This window comes from Pleurodeles waltl, chromosome 7 (assembly GCF_031143425.1).
Source record: "Pleurodeles waltl isolate 20211129_DDA chromosome 7, aPleWal1.hap1.20221129, whole genome shotgun sequence".
Lineage (NCBI taxonomy): Eukaryota > Metazoa > Chordata > Amphibia > Caudata > Salamandridae > Pleurodeles > Pleurodeles waltl.
The window spans coordinates 1,196,385,968-1,196,407,153 of NC_090446.1; the positions used below are offsets into that span (position 1 = coordinate 1,196,385,968).

The 21,186-nt window shown below is 44.7% G+C and overlaps 1 protein-coding gene across 1 annotated transcript in view; it reads left to right on the top strand.

The window, feature by feature from the left end:
- Positions 1 to 21,186, top strand: part of USP43 (ubiquitin specific peptidase 43) — a 750,310-nt gene that overhangs the window by 267,334 nt on the left and 461,790 nt on the right. The window contains exon 3 of the mRNA XM_069200325.1: positions 542 to 645. Within this exon, the coding sequence (XP_069056426.1) occupies positions 542 to 645 (104 nt within the window). The remainder of the gene's footprint in view (positions 1 to 541; positions 646 to 21,186) is intronic.

The following is a 21,186-nucleotide window of genomic DNA, read 5'->3' on the forward strand; positions in this document are numbered from 1 at the left end:
TACGAGCATTGACAAAGTTCAGGCAGCTGGTGATGCATCTGTAGCATAGATGGGCACACATGCAGCATTCCACTTCATAATTTTAAAGTGACTGCATCTTTTGGAGCGCTCCTAGCAGCGGTGGGAATTGCTGATCAGTCATAAATGGTGAGAGAGTTAAGTCGAAGAGAACCAGAATTGCCATAAATGTAATACGTATTGTGTGGATCCAATAACATTTCTGTGGGCCTGTACGTTTAGCATTATTTAGGAGCGGACAGTCTGTAGAGATGGATACTGGATTATCGTGACCAAAACATTTTCTGACAAAAATATTGCTCCATTGAAATACTACCTGAAAATCTACAGCCATGGGGGGGGGGGTTGTTAATGATATCTAGGGGCACAGTATTTATGTCCAGATGACGTTTGGGTTCACAATATTATGACGTTTAACCGCATGATGCCAGAATTTGGCACTTGACATTAGGTGCACGTAGTCCCCGGTTTGACGCAGCCTGCACTCACGGTTCCCGCCTCTCTCTCTCTCTCTCCCCTGTAGAGTGAACCCGTCAGCCCGGAAGGAGGTGTCGGGGGGCAGCAGACGGACAGCCAGCCGCCGGTGGGACACAGCTTTGTGCAGGAGCACTTTCAAGCACAGTACAGGTAAGTGACGTTGGACGAAACCCGTAGGGGCCCTGTGACCCCATGACCTCTGCAATATGTGGGCACGCGGAGGTGCACCCCAGGTGACCGCCTCCCTCTTGCACCGCGAGGGGTGACGAGCTGCAGACCTAGCCAGGAGGCGGGAAGAAATAGCTGCTGGTAAACAGCATTTTAATTAATGTGGGCCGCCGCCGGCTCCCAGAGGTGGCGCTGCCGCTGATAATGTTAGCATAATAACTGCCTGTTTATGGAAGGCGGGATCGGCGACGTCTTTAAGTGCCGTAAATAACAGATGTTATAGCAACCCAGCACCGACGCAGTCGTTTTATCGGTTCCGAAAGGATGCTATGCTGCTAGCTCATGCAGTGCCCATGTTAGACTGCAGGGTGAATGCTCCCAGTGACACCTGACCATCCCTACCCGTACTGCCCCTCTCCTCCCCTCTCCTCCCTTCTCCCCCCTTCTCCCCCTCCTTCCCTTATTTACTTCCGGTCTGAAGCCTACCTTTCTGCTACATCTATTGTAGGCAGCGTGGGAGCCAAGTTCACAACATTATTGGTGGAGGCTGGGACACGTGACCCTGACCTTGGACATACATTAGGAAAAGCTGTAGTGGGTTTATCCACTTGAGGAATGTAAGCAATTCTATCAGTTTTAAAGTTTGGACTATGCTGTTAATTGTGTTGCCAGATATCTACTTCTGTACCTGTACATGCAACCCTCTCTGCTGCCTGCCGCTTCTGCTCACCAGCATGGCTGGCTGGTGACCCTTAAAATATAGGGTTTTTCATCCTCTACTTAAAATGCTAAAAACAAACATAACACAGCACAAGGGTGTCTGAAAATCAACGACTGCTTGAGGGTGACACACCTGACACTTGGCAACTCCTTTAGAGTTTTGAAAATCACCTTTCAGTTTGATGTTTGCCCTTTGTTCCAGGAATCAATGGATAACCAGTCAAGTGGTAAATGGGTAAACCTGGCACTTCATGTGCTGATGTGTAATGGGTACACATTTATACTTCTGTAAGGCAATGGAACTTGTTAAAACTTTACGACCGCTGTGCGAGCACTTTGTGGCAGCATCGTCTGCTGTCCCCGCCCATACTGTGGTCAAGCTTCGTAGCCGCAGAACCAACTCAACTCCATTGACACGATGAAAGGAAAGACTCTCTGCCTCGGCTCGCGAGAAGCGCCCAGTGCTTTGGGGTGCACTCACAAGACCCTCAAGTGAAATATCTCTCAAATATTACTGGTACGCAAGTGCCAGTGCCCCTACAAGTTGGCATCCATGGTAGGCAAGCCCTTTCTTTCAGGTTGGCTGAAAATTTGAAGAACCACATGATAGAGGCACCCACATGATTTAAAAGCTCTTGTAGGTCAGGTCATTAGGGGGCTTGCTTTCCCATTTTACGTCTGAAAAAATAATATGCGCACTCTTTTAGTCATTAGCAAGTTAGTCTTTAGGGTGCTGCATCTATGGTCATTCCAGTCACACTTTGTTGTGCTCAATATCTGCATAGTTAGCCACTCAGCTTGTGAAATACTCCATTGCTTTTTAGAAAGGCTGGCACTACATCAATCACACATATATCCACATTATTTTCTTTAGGAAGGTGAGTGTTTCATTGGGAAATGTTATGGCACATACCATATGTCTGATCTGTCTATACTGAAAATGTACATCAAAGGCAGTAGGCTTGACTTACTTGTTGTGGGGGGGGGGGGAAAAACAAATGTTAAACCAATAGAACTTTAAGGTTGTAGTTCTACTACACTATAATAACAGCTGTAGAGAGTCAGAGGAATCTCACAGATGAGTACAGTAGGCAGTTTTGTGTTGGTTACTCCCTCTAACAAACATGAGGTAGACGTTTTGAACAGTGATACTCTGTCAGGCCAACTGTATTTTTATTTACATATTTATGCATATTTGTGCATTTGTAATTTTACAATTTTATGACTGTATTGCTGATGTTGCCTTTAGGGAAATCTTACACTCAATGAAGCAGGCTTTAGTTTGGTGACAAACCAATCATAAAGGCAATTGGACTGATCGTTTGATTGGGAAACATTATGTTAAATGCCATGTATTTAACCTATTTGTTATCAAATGTTACAACAAAGTTAGTGGTCTCGACTTATTTATTGCGCAAAGACTATACCATCAGTCTTTAAAAGCAAGATTGTGATTACACTGTGGTAAGCCTGCAGCCCGTCACTGCTTTATGTGGAAACCCGCATATTATCATAGTATGCAAAGGTTATGGCATTGGTTACTCTCTGTAATATATCCTAAGAATTTTGGGGTCACTCTGGTTTTCTGTACTCCTAAAAGAAAATGAGTTTTTCAGAGGAGAAGAAAGCTGGCAGGTGACTCCTGCCGTTCTGGTTGCATTCTGCACACGTGGAGAAAGTGTGTTATGAATCAAAAGAGAACCCATCAGAGAATCGTGTACATTTGTAGGTGATATACTAGAGCTCCACCCTTATCCCTTAAATTAGCACACACAATGTTAATTTATTGGAATTTAATATTTGGTATTTTTGTACAACTCAAATGAACAAGAATTATCAACATAATTATAAGCATCTCAAAAATTACATTCTGAGTGAAAGCTGGATATACCCCACAAATTGTCCATCACACATGCCTAACCTATTAGATTTTAACTACATTTAAATATGCAATAGTTGACTATATATACCTAGTTATGAATGCCCTTATGCACACCTGAATTGCTAGTAGGCATCACATCGGAGTCCCAGTTGTCAGGATTTCTCCGCAGCAACTGGCCGTTCTTCTTGCCCCTCCACGATTGCTGGACTCTTTTGTTCCTTTGCAGTGCATTAAGGTCTATTGAGCAAGGTGGGGCCATTTCCCAGTCAGTGTCTGCATTTGGTACATGAGACAAATGACTTCTACTGGAAAGCACATGGAAGTTTCCATGCAGTACTCGCACAAGGTCAGCTGGCAAGCAAACCTCTGGCGAATGTGGCAAAGAACGGAAACCATCTTCTCCAGCAGTCATAACGCACAGAAAATATGCAAAAAATCTGTGACAATTTAAAACATCCAAACTCTCCTAACCCGCAGCAGGAATAAAGCTAAAAAAAAAAAAAATACCTTAGTAAAAGCTTGCAGTGAGCCTAGCAGTACTATGTTTACTGAATCAAAAAGTCAAACTATGCTAACGTGCATCAAGGCTTGTGACAAATGTAACCTTGTCAAACATAAGAAAAGTGTGCACATATGCGGTTTATCTAGCATTTTTCAGTCCCTTTTTCCATCCTACCTCATAAGGTAATGCTGTTGAGCCTATGGTCTGGTACACCACTGATATATCAGAAACCCACTCATGTGGCTGTTTAAACATATAAAAAACAATTCCTTCTGAGCACCATCTGACAGTAATTATACACAGTGATATATCATTGTAGGAAAGCAATCAATAGCGTTACCTAAAAAGCCTTTTTATTCTTTCATTCGTCCCAGATGTGAAGGTCGAAGCAAGATGTAGTTATTTACTCCAACATTCATCCAAACTCTTTAGTTTACACAACATTTCACACGTTTGGAAACAGTGTTTCAAAGAACAAAGCCCCGCCTTCTCAAAGCTGTAAAGGATTACAATACAGGCATCAAACGTCAATGCACCTTACTGTCTTCCACTGTACTTTAGGAACATGTATTAAATTAGCCACTATATTCCTACGTATAGCGTAATAATTCTCAATTCATGCTTCTTCTTTCAAATCAAGGGCAAAACCGAAATAGTTATCAATTGCAATCCGTATTGATAACTTTCTAAGTAGATCCTATGGGTACCATAGGTAATATTTCACTTTATACTAGAGAGCTCACATCTTCAACGTTATCAGTAATTCATTGAATTAAAAAAAATATCTTTTAACCCATCACTCAATTCATATTCCGTGTCCACCTTTGCAGTAGGCCTTCCCTAGCTCACATCCTTGTTATACAGTAATTATAATAGCCTGTCACTGCACTTCGCTACTGATATTGGCGGTCACAAAGGGAACTTAGCTTCACTATGAGATGCATCCTTGTATGGCAATAAGCTGATGATCTTGTAGTCTTTGTAAAAACAAAAAAACAAGGCTCATAGCCTACCCCCTTTTATCAAGGTGCTCTTGAAATTCAGTGCTATATCTGGACTCATTAGAAACTGGGAAATTCCACTCTATTCCACCTAATCTCCAACAAACACCAGTGTGGCTTGGATTACCCACTATCATGGTACACAACCTCAGTAAAATATCTGGTTATTCAGACATACCGAGACACTGATACAGTCTGAAGGGAAAACTATGACAATGCCATTGCTAAACTTGCCAAGAAAACTGAACACTGGATTAAACTACTTTTGTCAATCACTGGCAGAATTGCAATAATAAAAATGGTTGTGCTTCCTACGTGCCTTTACCGGGTTGTAAATAACCCACTATACCACACACATTACGTTTTTGCTTCACTACAAACTCTTAACTAGGCTTATCTAGATAGGCAAACAGCCCAGGATAAAATGGACCATCTTGATAAATGTGTACTGAGACAGAGGCCAGGAGGGACCAGACCCACACTGTTACATTATGCACAAACCCATTTTGCTTGCTACGGACGCCATTTCATTGTGGCAGTGCCATATGTGACGGTGAAAACAGACATTGCAGATCCAGCAATTCTTAACACATCCCTGAATCAAGTAATGTCCAGACACCCTAAGGCCATCAACCCAATTGAAGCATTGTCAATGGCTGGCGTAAATTGATCAGCAATTTAGATGTACTTTGGATGTATTCTCCTTTCTTACCACTTCTTAATAATCCTGCATTACCGCTGACAACTGAACTCAAGGCAGTTCTCCATAAACAACTTCATGTACGTAAAATTGGTACACTATTTCGAATCAATGTGTTCCTAACACATGAAGAAGTTGTTTTTGTACCTAGCAGAACCTAGCTTGATACAATCTAGTAGTAAGATCAGAGCAATACTCGGAGATAAATGTGTCACTTTCTTCCAGGAACCTACAGAACGTAGACAACTTTCATACTTTATAGCAGCTCCTAGTCCAAAATAAATTGTCTCTAAACAATATGCCACTATGATGGATTCTGCCTCCAGGATACATCTCAGTGTAGATGAGTGAGGAGGAGATCTGGGCATACATATTAGTGACCAGCAGTGGGAACAATACTGTATGCAAACTAAAGAAGTGCCCATGAGTGGTCGGCCCAGAGTGACCCACTACTTATTTCTCCATATACTGGCAAGCTTACAGCTCTTCAGCAAAGAGCACTGCTTGCGATGTAAAGATGTAGATGCTGATTTCCTGCACATAGACTTGCTCTCCTATGGTGTCATACTGAGGACATGTTTAAATTACTTGTAGAGATGACAGAACTGGTGGTAGAACCCACATACATAGCCATGGCACTGATCCTCGCCCAAAGATGTCACCATCAGGTTGAGCAGAGCTCCCCCACCCCAGCTACCCTGTGCTGGCTTGGAGCCCTTACACCCTGTAAACAAATGGCAAACCCTATACTAATCTGCATCCCTCTACCTCTAAACCCAATGATATATGTGATTTGCAACAAGCATTTCTGACCAATAAAGACTGAACGCAGAAACACGTGCCCCCCATAGCCTACCAGATACCACCAGTGCGACACCAGCAATTCAAGAAAATACGTAAATTAAGAGTGCACATCTGATGTTGCAGATAAAATGCCAAACCAACACATCTTTTCACATGATTATTGTTCTGTCTAAAAAAAAAATTGTTAGTGGTTTGTTGAATTATGGTGATGTCAAGGGACTGCACAAACGAATGCTATGTCACTACACTTTGTAGTAAGATTGCCTTGCTCGCCTCAGTTACCTGATAATATGTTCTCTGTTACTTAAAACACACTTTTATCTGGATTTTGCAGGGAGAGAGATTAGTATTCCTCAGCGGAATCTGGAGCCCCAAGTTCTTTCTTATCCCTTAAAATATATATCCTTAGCCTTTAGCTGTACGGTAATAGTGAAACTTCTTTTTGCAGATCCACCCTGGGCTTCTGAGCTTTCACTTGAGATCTGAATGCATATCCTATTTCTTTTTCTTGGCATTCCCTTCATTTTCACATTTAAGCGTCAGGGCGTTAGCAGCTTAGGACCCAGAGTGTCCCTTACCATTGGAACAAACACCTAAGAGTTAATCATTCATAACTTTGCTTGTTTCCTGTCTTGCAGAGTAACCACAGATCTCTGGCATACAACCAAAAGTGCTTCATCACTTTTTTCGAGGAATAATTCTGCTGCTGTGTTGTTATTACCTATCAGTTCCATGTCTAGATCACCTGTCGGTGAGGTCCAAGCTCTACTTGAATCTAACAACCTTGAGTAATACCGCGATTGAAGGCTTGCATTGGATAGCCATCTCTAAGGTTTCAAATATACTTCCTAATGACTACATTGTCGAGGAATAATCAATGCCCCATTATCATATTAAAGGTTTTGTTAGACCTGGCAGCTTTTTGGCGTGTCTCCCCTGTCTTTTTGCCTTCTGACCTCCTGGTTTTGGACTCTGTTTTTGCCGGTTTACTGTCTCTGCGCCCTTCACCACTGCTAATCAGTGCTAAAGTGCAAGTGCTCCCCATATAAATTGTACTGTGGACTGGTTTATCCATAATTGGCATATTTGTTTTACTGTTAAGTCCCTAGTACAGTGCACTAGAGGTGCCCAGGGCCTATAAATCAAATGCTACTAGTGGGCCTGCAGCACTGGTTGTGCCACCCACATAAGTAGCTCTATAATCATGTCTCAGACCTGCCACTGCAGTGTCTGTGTATGCAGTTTTGACTGTAACTTCGACTTGGCAAGTGTACCCACTTGCCAGGCCTAAACCTTCCCTTTTCTTACATGTAAGACACCCCTAAGGTAGGCCCTAGGTAGCCCCCAGGGCAGGGTGCAGTGTATGGCTAAGGTAGGACATATAGTGATGTGTTTTATATGTCCTGACATTGAAAGATTGCTAAATTCGTTTTTCACTGTTGCAAGGCCTGTCCCTCTCATAGGTTAACATGGGGGCTACCTTTAAATCTGATTAAAGTGTACATTCCCTTTGGGAGCGGACAGACATGTGGAGTTTGGGGTCTCTGAACTCACAATTTAAAAATACATATTTTAGTAAAGTTGATTTTAAGATTGTGCGTTTGAAAATGCCACTTTTAGAAAGTAGACATTTTCTTGCTTAATCCATTCTGTGACTCTGCCTGTTTGTGGATTCCCTGTCTGGGTCAGTTTGACAGTTGGCTGTTCACACCTCTCCTCTAGACAGTGACACAAAGGGGGCTGGGGTGTAGCCTGCATATCTTGAGTAGCCATCTGTGCTGGAGGGGAGGGTGAGGAGTGGTCACTCACACCTGAAAGGACTGTGCCTGCCCTCACACAATGCCGTCTCCGACCCCCTGGTGAGTGTCTGGGGCCTGGCCTGGACAAGGAAGAATCTTGCAAACACTTGAGACTTTGCTTTGAAGTTTGCAGACTTCAAAGGCAGAACTGGGTATAAAAAGCAGACCCAAAACCCCAGACTTTTAGAATCTTTCTGGAATCAAGAGGAACCTCTGCCCAGGAGAAGAGCTGAAGGAGGAGTACTGTCCGTTTGCTGTGTTGCTTTGCTGGACTGGCCTGCAGTTGCTGCTTCTGCCTGAAAAGAGTGCAAAGGGTGAACTTTGCTGGGTGTCCTGCTTGAGAAAATTCTCCAAGGGCTTGGAGTAGAGCTTGCCTCCTGTTGGAAGTCTCAGGGACACCAAAGACTTCAGTTTCCTCGACCTGCAGCACAGGGAACTGTGTGTTTTGTGCTGTTCAAGAGGAGAAACCACTGCGACGCCGCCAACGACGCCACTGGCCTGCACCATGACCTGCCGACGCTGCATGGAGTCACATTGCCCCGCTTCGCACCACGACCCTGGTCTCACCGACGCAGTCATCGGACGACTTCACCGAGCCGCTGCTCGCACCGCAACCTGAGGGCCCCGCACTCTGGCGTCACCTGCTCACACCACAGCCTGGGCATTCCCGACGACGTCGCTCCTGCTGACACCGGCGCCGCTGCCTGCACCGTGGCCTGTGGACACCGCTCGTGAGGAGCACGAAGCACCGTCCCGTCCCGCAGCCCCGGTCCACCGATGCCAGCACCATGGGCTCCAGTGTCGTCACCAGGCATCCTTGCCTGCACCGTGGCCTGTGGACATCGCTCGTGAGGGTCACGAAGCACCGTCCCATCACGCACCGCTGGCTTGGGCCTACCGACTACTGTGCTTCCGCAACGACGCCGCCACTGCCTGCACCGTGACCTGTGGACACCGCACATTGCACCGCCCCGCTTCACACCGCAGCCCTTGCCTCACCGACGCCGCTGGACGCCGTCACCGAGCTGTTGCCTGCACCGTGACCTGTGGGCACCGCACGTCGCATTGTTCCGCATCGCACTGCAGCCCCGATGCCATCCCCACCAGCGCACCTGATTTCATCAGCCCGGAGTTCGATCCCCGAGGTGCGTGACTTCAAGGGCCCGACGACTCCTGCACTGGCTCCGGAACCGACGCCGCTCTCCGAAGCTCACCGCGAGGGTCACGACGCCCTGCGAATCCAAGGTACTGTTTGTTGGTCTTCCCGACACCGCAGCTGGCCCGCGACGCATAGGCCAGCTTGAACTTTTGGTTTTGTTGTTCACGACGCCGTGATAGCCCCAGGTGGAGTTATCGACTTCAAGGAACTGTATGGTTAAGTACATCTTGCAGCATTCATATTTTTATTACTGTATGTTGGATTTTTATCGTATTTGGTTTTGTTTTATATAGATAAATATTGGCTATTTTTCTAAAACTGGTGTGGTGTCCTTTTGTAGTGTCTTCACTTATTACTGTGTGTTATGTGCAAATGCTTTACACATTGCTTCTGAGATAAGCCTGACTGCTCGTGCCAAGCTACCAAGGGGGTGAGCAGGGGTTATCTGAGCGGGTATCTCCCTTATCCTGACTAGAGTGAGGGTCCCTACTTGGACAGGGTGCAAACCGACTGCCAACTGGAGAACCCATTTCTAACAGGTTTTTACTTTAATCCCTAGTTCTTCTGCGTGTGTGGGTATCTGAGCTGTGCCTGCAATTCTAGCACTCACTGGTGCAGTACGTACTCCATGCACTTCGAGTAAATCCCTTTCACTTGCTTCAGCATTTTGGATAGTGCCTGTTTAATTGTCCCTTATTTGTGTGTGGTGTATATGTTGATAACAGTGTTCCCGTTTGTCCTGGTGATGCTAAGTGCCCTAAAGGCACTTTCTGTATTACATATGGTAGGTAATCTTCCTTAAAAAAAAAAAAAAAAGGAAAAAGTTAAGACACTTTCCTTAAGTCTGAGGACAATTTTTAAACACATCCGGATGCCCCTGATCAGGTGTGCTCAGTTTTTTTGGCATTCTGGGCCATCAGATGCCCTTTGGAGAGGGGGTCCATGTTGGACACCATATAATGTACCCCACAATTTTTGTACTCACGCTGATAGATTTTCTGAGTTAGGCTCAAATCACCACTAACCAGTAGATCCGAATCTTGATGCTGGAACAACAGTGCTTAACCCACCCAAGACTCCGCTTTGCCCTAACGGTGAAGATTGGCTAATGGGGATTGTTATATGAAACAAGTCACACAATGAACATCGGTTTATAGTCATATGGCTTGTCTAGGCAGATGGTGATTCTCTCAGATTTTCTGAGGTCTCGCATGAGAAATTATTTTTTTATGCTAAACAGAGCACAGGACTACTGTTACTATTTGCTCTTACATCAACTTAAAACACAAGTATTCCTTTTATGTGGATATTACATGAGTGGTAACATTCTACAAGTAAGGAGACCTGCACAACATTAACTCTAGTAATTGATGCACTGTGGTAAATATTCAACATAGTGGCATAGTACCTTTTATCTTGCTCGACCTAAAAGAATTGCCATGAGGCTGGTCTTGTTCTGATGTTCTATAGAAGTGGGGAATGTTTTGCAGAGAAGGCTAGCTACGGGACCACTACATGACACCCGTGGTTTCTCTGATGTTCGGGTGGAGGCAAGGGACAGGTCCTGGTTGCAGTTCAGACCTCCCCAAGGGGATTTTACTGGCTGAATTCTCCAGACAGTAAAATTGGGTCCATTGGTCTTGCACCGGCGTTTCCCATCCGGTCTACTAATAATCAGGCCCTAAAAGTGGGTGTTGAGTAAGGTTTTTAGATTCATATGTGTTTAGTATCTTTCCGGTACCCAGCCCAACCCCCTTGTTAAAGTTACCCGTGTTTCCCTTAATTCTTCAATTTGTCTCCGTATGAAAGTCTTACATCTTCTATTCAAACGATTCTTTTTAGTGTGAAAGGCGGAGTTCCAAAGTGACGTCTCTATTTAAAATGGATCTTGGAATCCTTTAGATTTAGGGTCGACGCCCAGCACTGAGAGTACCGGTGACACGATGTCTAAACCTCCCAGTGGAGAGTCCACAAAATTGTGGGAGCCCAGAATAAACAGACACTTGAAACACTCCCGCTCTGCTTCAGACTTCCAAGAAATGAAGGGAGTAAAAGTCAGAGGAGAAAGAGTTAAAAAAAAAAAAAAGGACCATTGATAAAACCAATCATTTTCTGTCTTGTGAAGTGGGGAGGTTTTCTCCGGTCTCAGTCTCTAGATGTATGGTGTCTAGATGTCTGCTCTGGTGTGTATGTGTCTCGTATGTACCAAGGAAGTAACATGAACGGGAGACATATGCACGTGCCAGCCTTACCTGCACAGACGGTGCACGAGTGAATGTATTCATGCATGTATTAGTTCGTCATTACAAGGGCATGTCAGCCATTACTGTGTGGATAACATACACTGCAGTGCAGGTCCAACGATGAGCATGTAATCTGATTGGTTCCTCCATAGTGATCGTTAAGGCCGGGTTGAATGAGCTCTTAGTGAGGAAGCATCACTGTGTACAAGCTTTAGCTACAACTAACATTATTGGCTGGTGTATGAATGCCACCGATTGAGAATGTTATTTTTAATCCTTTGAAATACAGTTGGCTAAGGGTGCTCTAGGCATTTCCCCTTCCTCGATGTCATACAAATTTTTGGTCAGCAGAAGCTTGTTGATTGTTTTTGGTGGCATAACTTCTTTCAACTATACTATGTAACTAGATTAGGGGCGTCCAATGGGAGGGCAGGATCCATACCAGATTTAAAGTATAGCCGCAGAAGATGTATTTACATGCAATTAGGGTAAATTAGGGTAAAATAAAGTAAGTTCTGCCTTGTATTATAAGGATATTGCAAGTCAACTTGGAGTTCTCTGCCCATATAGAAGAATGAGTCCAAAGGCAACGTTCCTTTGTAAGGTGCTGGATTTCTGTGATGCAGACAGTATTTTATTGCTTAAAAAAGATGGTCACACCATCGCCCTTCACACGACCCACTTAACTGATGTCCTTGGTGTCTTGCTCCTTCATATGAACGCAATAGTATGGTTGCAGCCACGAAGAATTAAAGTGGAATCTGAAGTCCAAGATTAAACCTGTCCGTTTCTTGAAAAAACATAATAGCATCGGTTTAATGTAAATCAGGTTTTAAAAAGATAGAATCTCAAAATGAGCAATAACATGCAGAGAGATTATTTCTGTAATGAACTAAATGGAGAAAAAAAAACATGTTGCGGCCCATCTCTCCTTTATTCTGATCAAAAATAAAACACCAGTTTTCGTTGTTTAAATTGCAGTTGTAATTAAACTCCACAACTTGAGTGTTGCCTCTGGCAGAAGACATTATGATGTCCCAACTCAACTGTATGAAATTACAGATGAGCTGCCAACTATTTCTTGTTACAGGTGATTAGACACATCACAAGTTGCAGGCTTCCAAATGTTATACTCATTTACATGGTTAGATTATCCTGAAACTCTTGAAGGTATGGGGCTCCTAAGGCCTCTGCTCGATATCCTTAAACAAGACGGGCATGTATAGCAGTAGCCAGGAGATAACGGTGCAAGAGCTATGCATGTGGGTGTGAGGGTAATACCGCCATAGAGAAGGGGCGAGAGGATACTTATAGTGTTAGCTAGCGTAATACACACCTGGAAATATGGATTGCTGAGTTAAATACCTGTGACTGACATCTGCAGTTAGTCAAAGCTTGAAAGTTAGAATTGTGGTAAGGCAGCCTCTGCATTCCATCCTTCCAAAGCTGGTAATTTGAGCACCACTAAACTGAGTAATATGAAAGGACACAAGTGTGGAGTGAAGCACTATAGATAAGAAAAAGTCTTATAAAAGACAGTAGTGTAGGCAAGTGTGAGAATTATTAATCCATTTTAATTTGTAATAGACAAACCAGTCGTGTAGCAAGCAAATACCCACATTTATAAAAAAAAAAAAACTCCTGCTGTACATACATACACAGCCAAGTATATAGACTTAACATTAGCCACAACTACACTACTGATTATCCTACATAATCGGAAAAAAGACTGTTCTGCGAGTGAATCCTCAACACCAGGGACTGAAGGTACACGAAGCCTACTGCAAGGCCACACTGATGGCAATGTGACACTGTACAAATTAACATAAAAGGACGTGGCATGCAATGGCACAAAAACATAAAATAACATAATATAGCACAACATGTAACTCTTCCGAAAGTAGGCAATCCGCGAATTGAGGCAAATGAAATAATGGCCCAGGATCAGACACGGGTGGTGTGGCAGAGCCGGGATCTCCCAGTCCGCGCCGCTAAACTTTACTCGATCCCACCCTACATCAAGGACAGTTAATGTTCCCACTCCCTACTGTCCAGCTTTCCATCCGCCCTTTGACGGGAGTTTGGCACGTCTGGGATACCGTCCCTTGGCAAACGTGACCTGCCTGAGGAATCGCCCTCAAGCTGCCTCCAATTAATTTTCTGCCAGTATTAAGAAAGGCACTTCGGTTTTCATTAGGTTATCGACTGACATCTTAGAGTCGGTGCTATCTATATGCAAAAAGGCTGCACCATCACTTTCAATCCGCAGCGCCTAGGAGCTCAGCTTAGCGTGAAAGTCGAGATGGGAGCTGGACCTGAGAAAAACATTCTCACCGCTCCTAAGTACTACTTCAAAGGTTATTTTACTTAATAGAAGTGAACAGCGCGTCATTTCAAAGACCGCCAATATCTGCGACAAGGGATTTCTCTTGTCGAGCACAGACCATTGTTTCATTCAATCTCATCTCTCCTCAGAAGGTCCTGTCCCTTCATTCATTTGCTCCGGACAGGCCCCTGCTCGTAATGAAGACGCATCTGTTTACGTTGTTGGTCTATGGGCAGTGCAGAGCTGGGTGGAAGGGTAGGCCCAGTCATCGCAGCACTATGTAGGCAACAGGTTCCAGCTACTTCTACTCATAATGAATCTAGTGTTTGACACCGGCTTCTCCCCTTGTTAGACATCTCTTACCTTTTTGTGACCCTAGTTGCATGGTCAAGCCAATTTAGCTATGTACCTCTTATGTCCTCCTTCCTTTCTAATCCTGCTTCCTCTGCTCACCCCGTCCAACCTCGCTACCTGTGACTCGGCTCGTCCAACCTCTCTACTAGTAGGCACAACTCGCCCTGTTGAAGATCTCAGCCTCTGTGACCTCTAGTCATCAGGTCAACCTACCCTACCACACAGCTCATTTCATGAACCATCTCTGCCCCTTTGCCACCTCATCAAACCTCTCTACCAAGTGGCTCACTTTGTCCACTTCTGTATTGACCTTGCCTTCTTCCCCACCCATGACATCACCCAACAGACCCTGCAGGGCTCCACCCCTCGGCAGACTCTGCTGTTATACCCCACACATTAGCGTCTCTTGTTCCCTCTCACACAGTAGCCTCTGCTGTCCTCTACCACTCAACAATGCCTGCTGCTCTCTGTCACTGAAGAGCCCCCGCTGATCTCCAGCACTCAATAGTTCCTTTTGTTCTTCCACACTTATCTCAGTGACTCAGCAGCCTATGCTGTGCTCCACCACTCACAATCCTGTACTGGGCTCTCTCGACCGACCATGGTGTTTGCACGACTCAGTAGCCCGTACTGTTCTCTGCTGCTCCATAGCCTCTGCTGTGCTCCACCATCCAGTAGCCTCCACCACTGAACAGCCCCCGCTGGTCCCAGCCATAAAACAGACTTCACTGTTCTCCACCACTGAAAAGCCGTGCAGTTCTCCATCACTCAACAGCATGCGCTGTTCACTACCACTGATTAACCCTTGCTGTTCTCCACCACTCAAAAGTCCTTGCTGTTGTCCGTCACTTAATAGCACCTGCTGTGCTTGACCGCTCAATAGTTCCTGCTGTTCTCCACCATTCAACAGCCAATGTTGTCCTCCATCACTCATCTGTCCGTGTGGTTCTCCACCTCTCAAGAGCCTATATTGTTCGCCACCACTCAACAGCCCCTGCTGTTCGCCACCACTCAACAGCCCCTGCTGTTCTCCACCACTCAACAGCCCCTGCTGTTCTCCACCACTCAACAGCCCCTGCTGTTCTCCACCACTGAACAGCCCCTGCTGTTCTCCACCACTCAACAGTTCATACTGGTTTCCTTTAGGGCCACTTCCCGCTGATAATCACCACTCACTACCAGCTCCTGCAGTTTTCTGCCACTAAACAGTTCCTGCTATTTTCCATCATTCAACTCCTGCTATTCTTTTGTGTCACTACCAGCTTCTGCCATTCTCCACCACGTGCGCCATCTCCTGAAGTTCTCCATTAGTTGCCAGTTCCCATTGATCTCCATCAGTCATTTCTTCCAGCGTTTGTTCATCTTCATTGCTCTCTGGCCCATAATATCTCTCTGTTCTTATATAGTTGCCTCTTGCTCCATTAGCCCAGTTTCCCATTTTTATCTTCCAGTTGCATAGAAGCCCCCTAAGCTCTTGGTTTCCTAACTACCAATCTCTCGATGCCTTGGGTGGCCACTGATGGTCTCCAAGTTTCTTTCATTGCTTTTTAATGATATTGGCAAACCCTTCTTTCTTTTGACTGCACACAGACTAGGGAGGACTTAACCACTCTGGACCAAGGTCTGGTGGCTTATACATAGTTGTTTGTACCAAGCCCTCGTTGCACATAGTTCTGCTTGTCACAGTAGAGCCCTGGCTGGATCAAGTGACGCCGGGTGGGTGTACTGAGCCCACCAGCAATTACAGCCCCAGCAGCTGCTTCTGCAGCCTGTGAAGATCAAATGGAAACTTGGATCTCAGTTTTTTATGTCCTCAATACTCAGGAGGCTGATGGAAAATTGTCTCTTCGTCCGAACTAGTGCACTAATGCACGTGCAGTAGGAAACTGCAGCAGGGTTAATTCATTGCTTTAGAAACCAGTGTGCACTCTGTGGTCTATGTCCTTGTGAGAGTGGCTCAGCCTTTCTCCCGGCTAAGATAAATTAAAGCGGTATCACGCGTGCTAAGCATTCCCAACACAGCAATTCCAGTCGAGCCGGAGAGGCCAGGCTTGTGTGCTGTGCAGGATCAGCGAAGTCATTCCGACTGCCATGGAGAGGTCCTGCCCACCGGTAGTTCATTAGTGTCAACAGGATATCTAGGTCGCTTGGTGCCTCCTTAGATATATTGGGCTGGGGCTAGTGATTAATTTGTAAAAGATTGAGTGCCGGTGCCCAAACCTTTGCTCCAAAATTGCTATTCAAAATCAGTGCGCTGAATACCGAGGTTGCATAGTGTTGAATTCACTTCAGGACAGTTCTTTAAATAGGCAGAAACTGTCCGGTACTCGGTACCTGCACTTTTTCAGCACTGCTACAATATAGTTAATGGGATACTACCAGCACTTCTCAGGAGCAAGCAGGTACTCTAGCTGTAAAGCCCTGCTTCAGCCCTCTTTGGACCACTAGCAGTCACCGCTGCCCCTTTATCTCACGCTTGACGGTCCCTGCTTTTCCCCTTTGTGCCCCTTCACAGTCTTTCTCTCCCCCCTCCTCCTTTCTGTTAGTGTGTTTTTATCTCTCTTGCTCACGTTTGTTATCGGGTGAGGAAAAAATGTGCTGATCCCTAAAAATGAGTACCGGTGTGCCCCTTCGGTTTAAAATTAAGCGCTGGGTGGGGCGGAGTCCCTCCACTGGTAGCCGGAGCCACAGTTCGCCGCCCACGGGCCGCTTTCACTGGTCTCATGAAGTCTTGAGTTGGCCGATTACCTCCTGCCTGCTCCTTGGCGAGGGCTACGCGGAGTTGAACATGGCGTGGGTTACGCGGAGTTGAACATGGCGAGCGTGGGTTACGCGTAGTTGAACACGGCGTGGGTCACGCGCAGTTGAACACGGCGTGGGTCACGCGCAGTTGAACACGGCGTGGGTTACTCAGAGTTGAACATTTCAGAGAAGTGAGGTATTGGGAAAGGTAGGGCCTCGGCTACTCCCTGCAGCGTTTGTCTGTTGAGGTCAGGTTTATCACTTCTCCTGTCTCAGGTTCTGAGGGATGTAATCCCCATTAATGAGGTGGAAATAGTTGTGTGCCAGGTACAGCTGTAGCATGCACCGGGGAGGGGCACCTTCAAACAAGCACTGCCACCTGGCTTCTTCTTGGTGCTGTTGACGTCTCTTTTAAGCCTGCACTGCACCCTCCGTTTGTTTCATTGCCTCTGTGTACAGTGCGCATGAAGGAGGAATGGAGGGGCTGTGCCTTTTATGCTGCTCCTCACTCACAGATCACCCCTCCCAATGAGCACCGTGCAGCAGCTGACGCCTCTCCCTGCTCGTAGAGGATCTCTGGTCGTATCGCAGCGTGGTTTCATCCGTGTTTCTGTTTCAGTATACCGGCATGGTTCCACTCCTGCTCTCAGATAGTATACCTGCATGGTTTCACTCCTGCTCCTCAGATAATATACCTGCATGGTTTCACTCATGCTTCCCAGATAGTATACCTGCACGGTTTCACTCCTGCTTCCCAGATAGTATACCTGCACGGTTTCACTCCTGCTTCTCAGGTAGTATACCTGCACGGTTTCACTCCTGCTTCTCAGATAGTATACCTGCATGGTTTCTCTATGGCTTCTCAGACAGTATATCTGCATGGTTTCACTCCTGCTACACAGATAGTATACCTGCACGGTTTCACTCCTGCTTCTCAGATAGTATACCCACATGGTTTCACTCCTGCTTCTCAGATAGTATACCTGCATGGTTTCTCTATGGCTTCGCAGATAGTATACATGCATGGTTTCACTCCTGCTTCTCAGATACTATACCTGCATGGTTTCACTCCTGCTTCCCAGATAGTATACCTGCACGGTTTCTCTATGGCTTCTCAGATAGTATACCTGCATGGTTTCTCTATGGCTTCTCAGACAGTATATCTGCATGGTTTCACTCCTGCTACACAGATAGTATACCTGCACGGTTTCACTCCTGCTTCTCAGATAGTATACCCTCATGGTTTCACTCCTGCTTCTCAGATAGTATACCTGCATGGTTTCTCTATGGCTTCGCAGATAGTATACATGCATGGTTTCACTCCTGCTTCTCAGATACTATACCTGCATGGTTTCACTCCTGCTTCCCAGATAGTATACCTGCACGGTTTCACTCCTGCTTCTCAGATAGTATACCCGCATGGTTTCACTCCTGCTTCTCAGATAGTATACCCGCATGGTTTCACTCCTGCTTCTCAGATAGTATACCTGCATGGTTTCACTCCTGCTTCCCAGATAGTATACCTGCATGGTTTCACTCCTGCTTCCCAGATAGTATACCTGCACGGTTTCACTCCTGCTTCTCAGATAGTATACCTGCACGGTTTCACTCCTGCTTCTCAGATAGTATACCCACATGGTTTCACTTTGGCTTCTCAGATAGTATACCTGCATGGTTTCACTTTGGCTTCACAGATAGTATACCTGTATGGTTTCACTTTGGCTTCACAGATAATATACCTGCATGGTTTCACTCCTGCTTCTCAGATAGTATACCTGCATGGTTTCACTTCTGCTTCTCATATAGTATATCAGCATAGTTTCACTTTGACTTCTCAGATAGTGTACATGTATTGTTTCACTCTCATTTCTCTGGCAGTAAACCTGCATGTCTTCACTTCTTTGACTCACGTAGTATACCTGCATGGTATCACTCCTGTTTATCTAGCAGTGTACTTGCATGGTTTCACTCCTATTTATCTGGCAGTATACCTGCATATTTTCATTTGTTTTTACCTAGCAGTATACCTGCATGGTTTCGCGCCTTTTTCTCAGGTAATATATCTATATTGATTCACTCCTATTTATCAGATAGTATACGTGAATGGTTTCACTCTTATTTCTCAGGTAGTATACCTACATGGTTTCACTCCTATTTATCTGGCATTATACCTGTATGTTTTTTCTTACATATATGGGCAGTAAACCTGCATAGTTTCACATCTAATTCTCTGGTACAATACCTGTATGGTTTTACTCCTATTTCCCAGGTAGTATACCTGCATGGTTTCACACCTATGTATCTGGCAGTATACCTGCATGGTTTCACTCATGTTTCTCTGCCACTATATCAGCATGCTTTTACCCTTATCTCTCTGGGAGTATTGTACATGGTTCGTTTTTTTATTATCTCCCTGGTTCTAAACAGCAAGTGTTCACTCTTCTTCTTTCTCTTTGGGATTATAGCTGCACAGTTTCACTTCGTTAATGTACAAGTGTTATTTGCTCCTATCCTGCCTCTCTTTGGACTTTACCCTCCTGTTTTTCCTTATATGCTACCAGCATAGTACTCTATCTGCAAGGTCAGAGTTGCTCGGCGAGTTATTCATTTAGGTTATGTCCTCCTGGATATTTTCTCCTATATTCAATAATATGGGCACTGTTTTTTCTTGCTGAATGTTCTATATTGCCATGGAAACTACAGCTATTCTTTTTCTGTATTTCGACTAACCTTACTTCAGCTTTACAATTGGGCCATCACCAGATTCACATTTAATCAAACCTGGCTAATTCACTATTAATACCCCAGTCAAAACCAATTTGGGCAGTAGTGCAGGCCCAGCTAATGGCGAGTGTAATTGATTACTGTGTTAAAGTATCAATAGTCAAAATAATAGATTGTTCCAAAAGTGAACAACTATGTCTTCATTTTGAGTCAATAAACCTTTCTCTTTGCAAGCTGTTCAATAGTGCTCTCATCCTTCAAAGTCATTACCAGTGTCAATCTGGGCTGGCATAGTTCTGTCTTTGGAGCCGGCAGCTGTCTGTTCTGCCTCCTGTTTTGACAACTGCAAAATAGCAAGTTAGGATGATATATTGGTGGAGTGGTAAGCTTTCATCAAAAGTCTGTGTGTAACTTGAAAGTTACAGGTGTAAACCCTTTCAGAGGTACTGCAGCCTTTCAGCCCTCAGAAGATGTAAAACGTACCCCATTCCCTTTAATAATAGTAACAGGTCTTGAGCGCAACTTCTTGAAGTAGCAAGCCTATGCCAGCAAGACACATGTTAGCACGTTTTGACAAAGCCAATTGTTTGAGGCTTGAAGGATGACAAAAGCAATAAAATGTCTGCTGCAGTGTGAAACAATTAAAAACAAGCACTGTCAAAGCCATTATGTCAGACCTTTCCAACGTGGTGCATTTTTTTTTCATTGCAAGCACATGCCACCAAAAAAAAAATACAGCAGACTAACCTGGCTGTTGGTCATACACTTGTATGAAAAATGGTAAATTAAAAAAATACAGGTGCTTTATAGCACACGGATGGCGCCATAAAATCATACCCTTTTTAGTTTTAATTCACAACCCAGGAAGATATGATACTTATTGTCACAAATAAACTGTACAATTGGCTGTGAACTGCTTTAACCTGAAGACACATGGCCTGACTTAGATATAGGCAGATGGGTTACTCCGTCACAACAGTGACGCATATCCCGTCCGCCAAAATCTAAATCCCATTATATTCTATGGGATTTAGATTTCGGCAGATGTATTCATCTCTTTTGTGGTGGAGTAACCTGTCGGCAAAAATCTAAAGCAGGCCCATAGTTTGAATACACAAGAATTAGTAAAAACATTTAAAAAAGGAAATAAAAGGATTGGGAACATAATCCACCAACACGGAGACAAAAGCACTTTTATTTTTTGGCACATGAGTATATGTTAAGAAAAATGCTGCCACTCACAGTGCAGCTATTCCAATGTCTGAAGTGGGCTGAACCATTGCCACGTTATGTATATTGCAGTGGGTGGGAGCAACATTTAATTACAGCTGAGCAGACTGATAGATTAAAAGATCTGTCTCAAAGCCCCAATCTGTTTGTACATATGTATGTATTTATGATTTCATTTGATTATATGAAGCAGATCTAAAAAAAAGGATTGCTTTGTATGTACAAAGTATGAATGAAATAGAGTTAAATATGATGACAACGTGTACTGATCAAATGTAAACTAGTCCCCTGTGCTTCCCAGTGGAAGCTGAAGGATATACTGAAACAGCCGATAGGA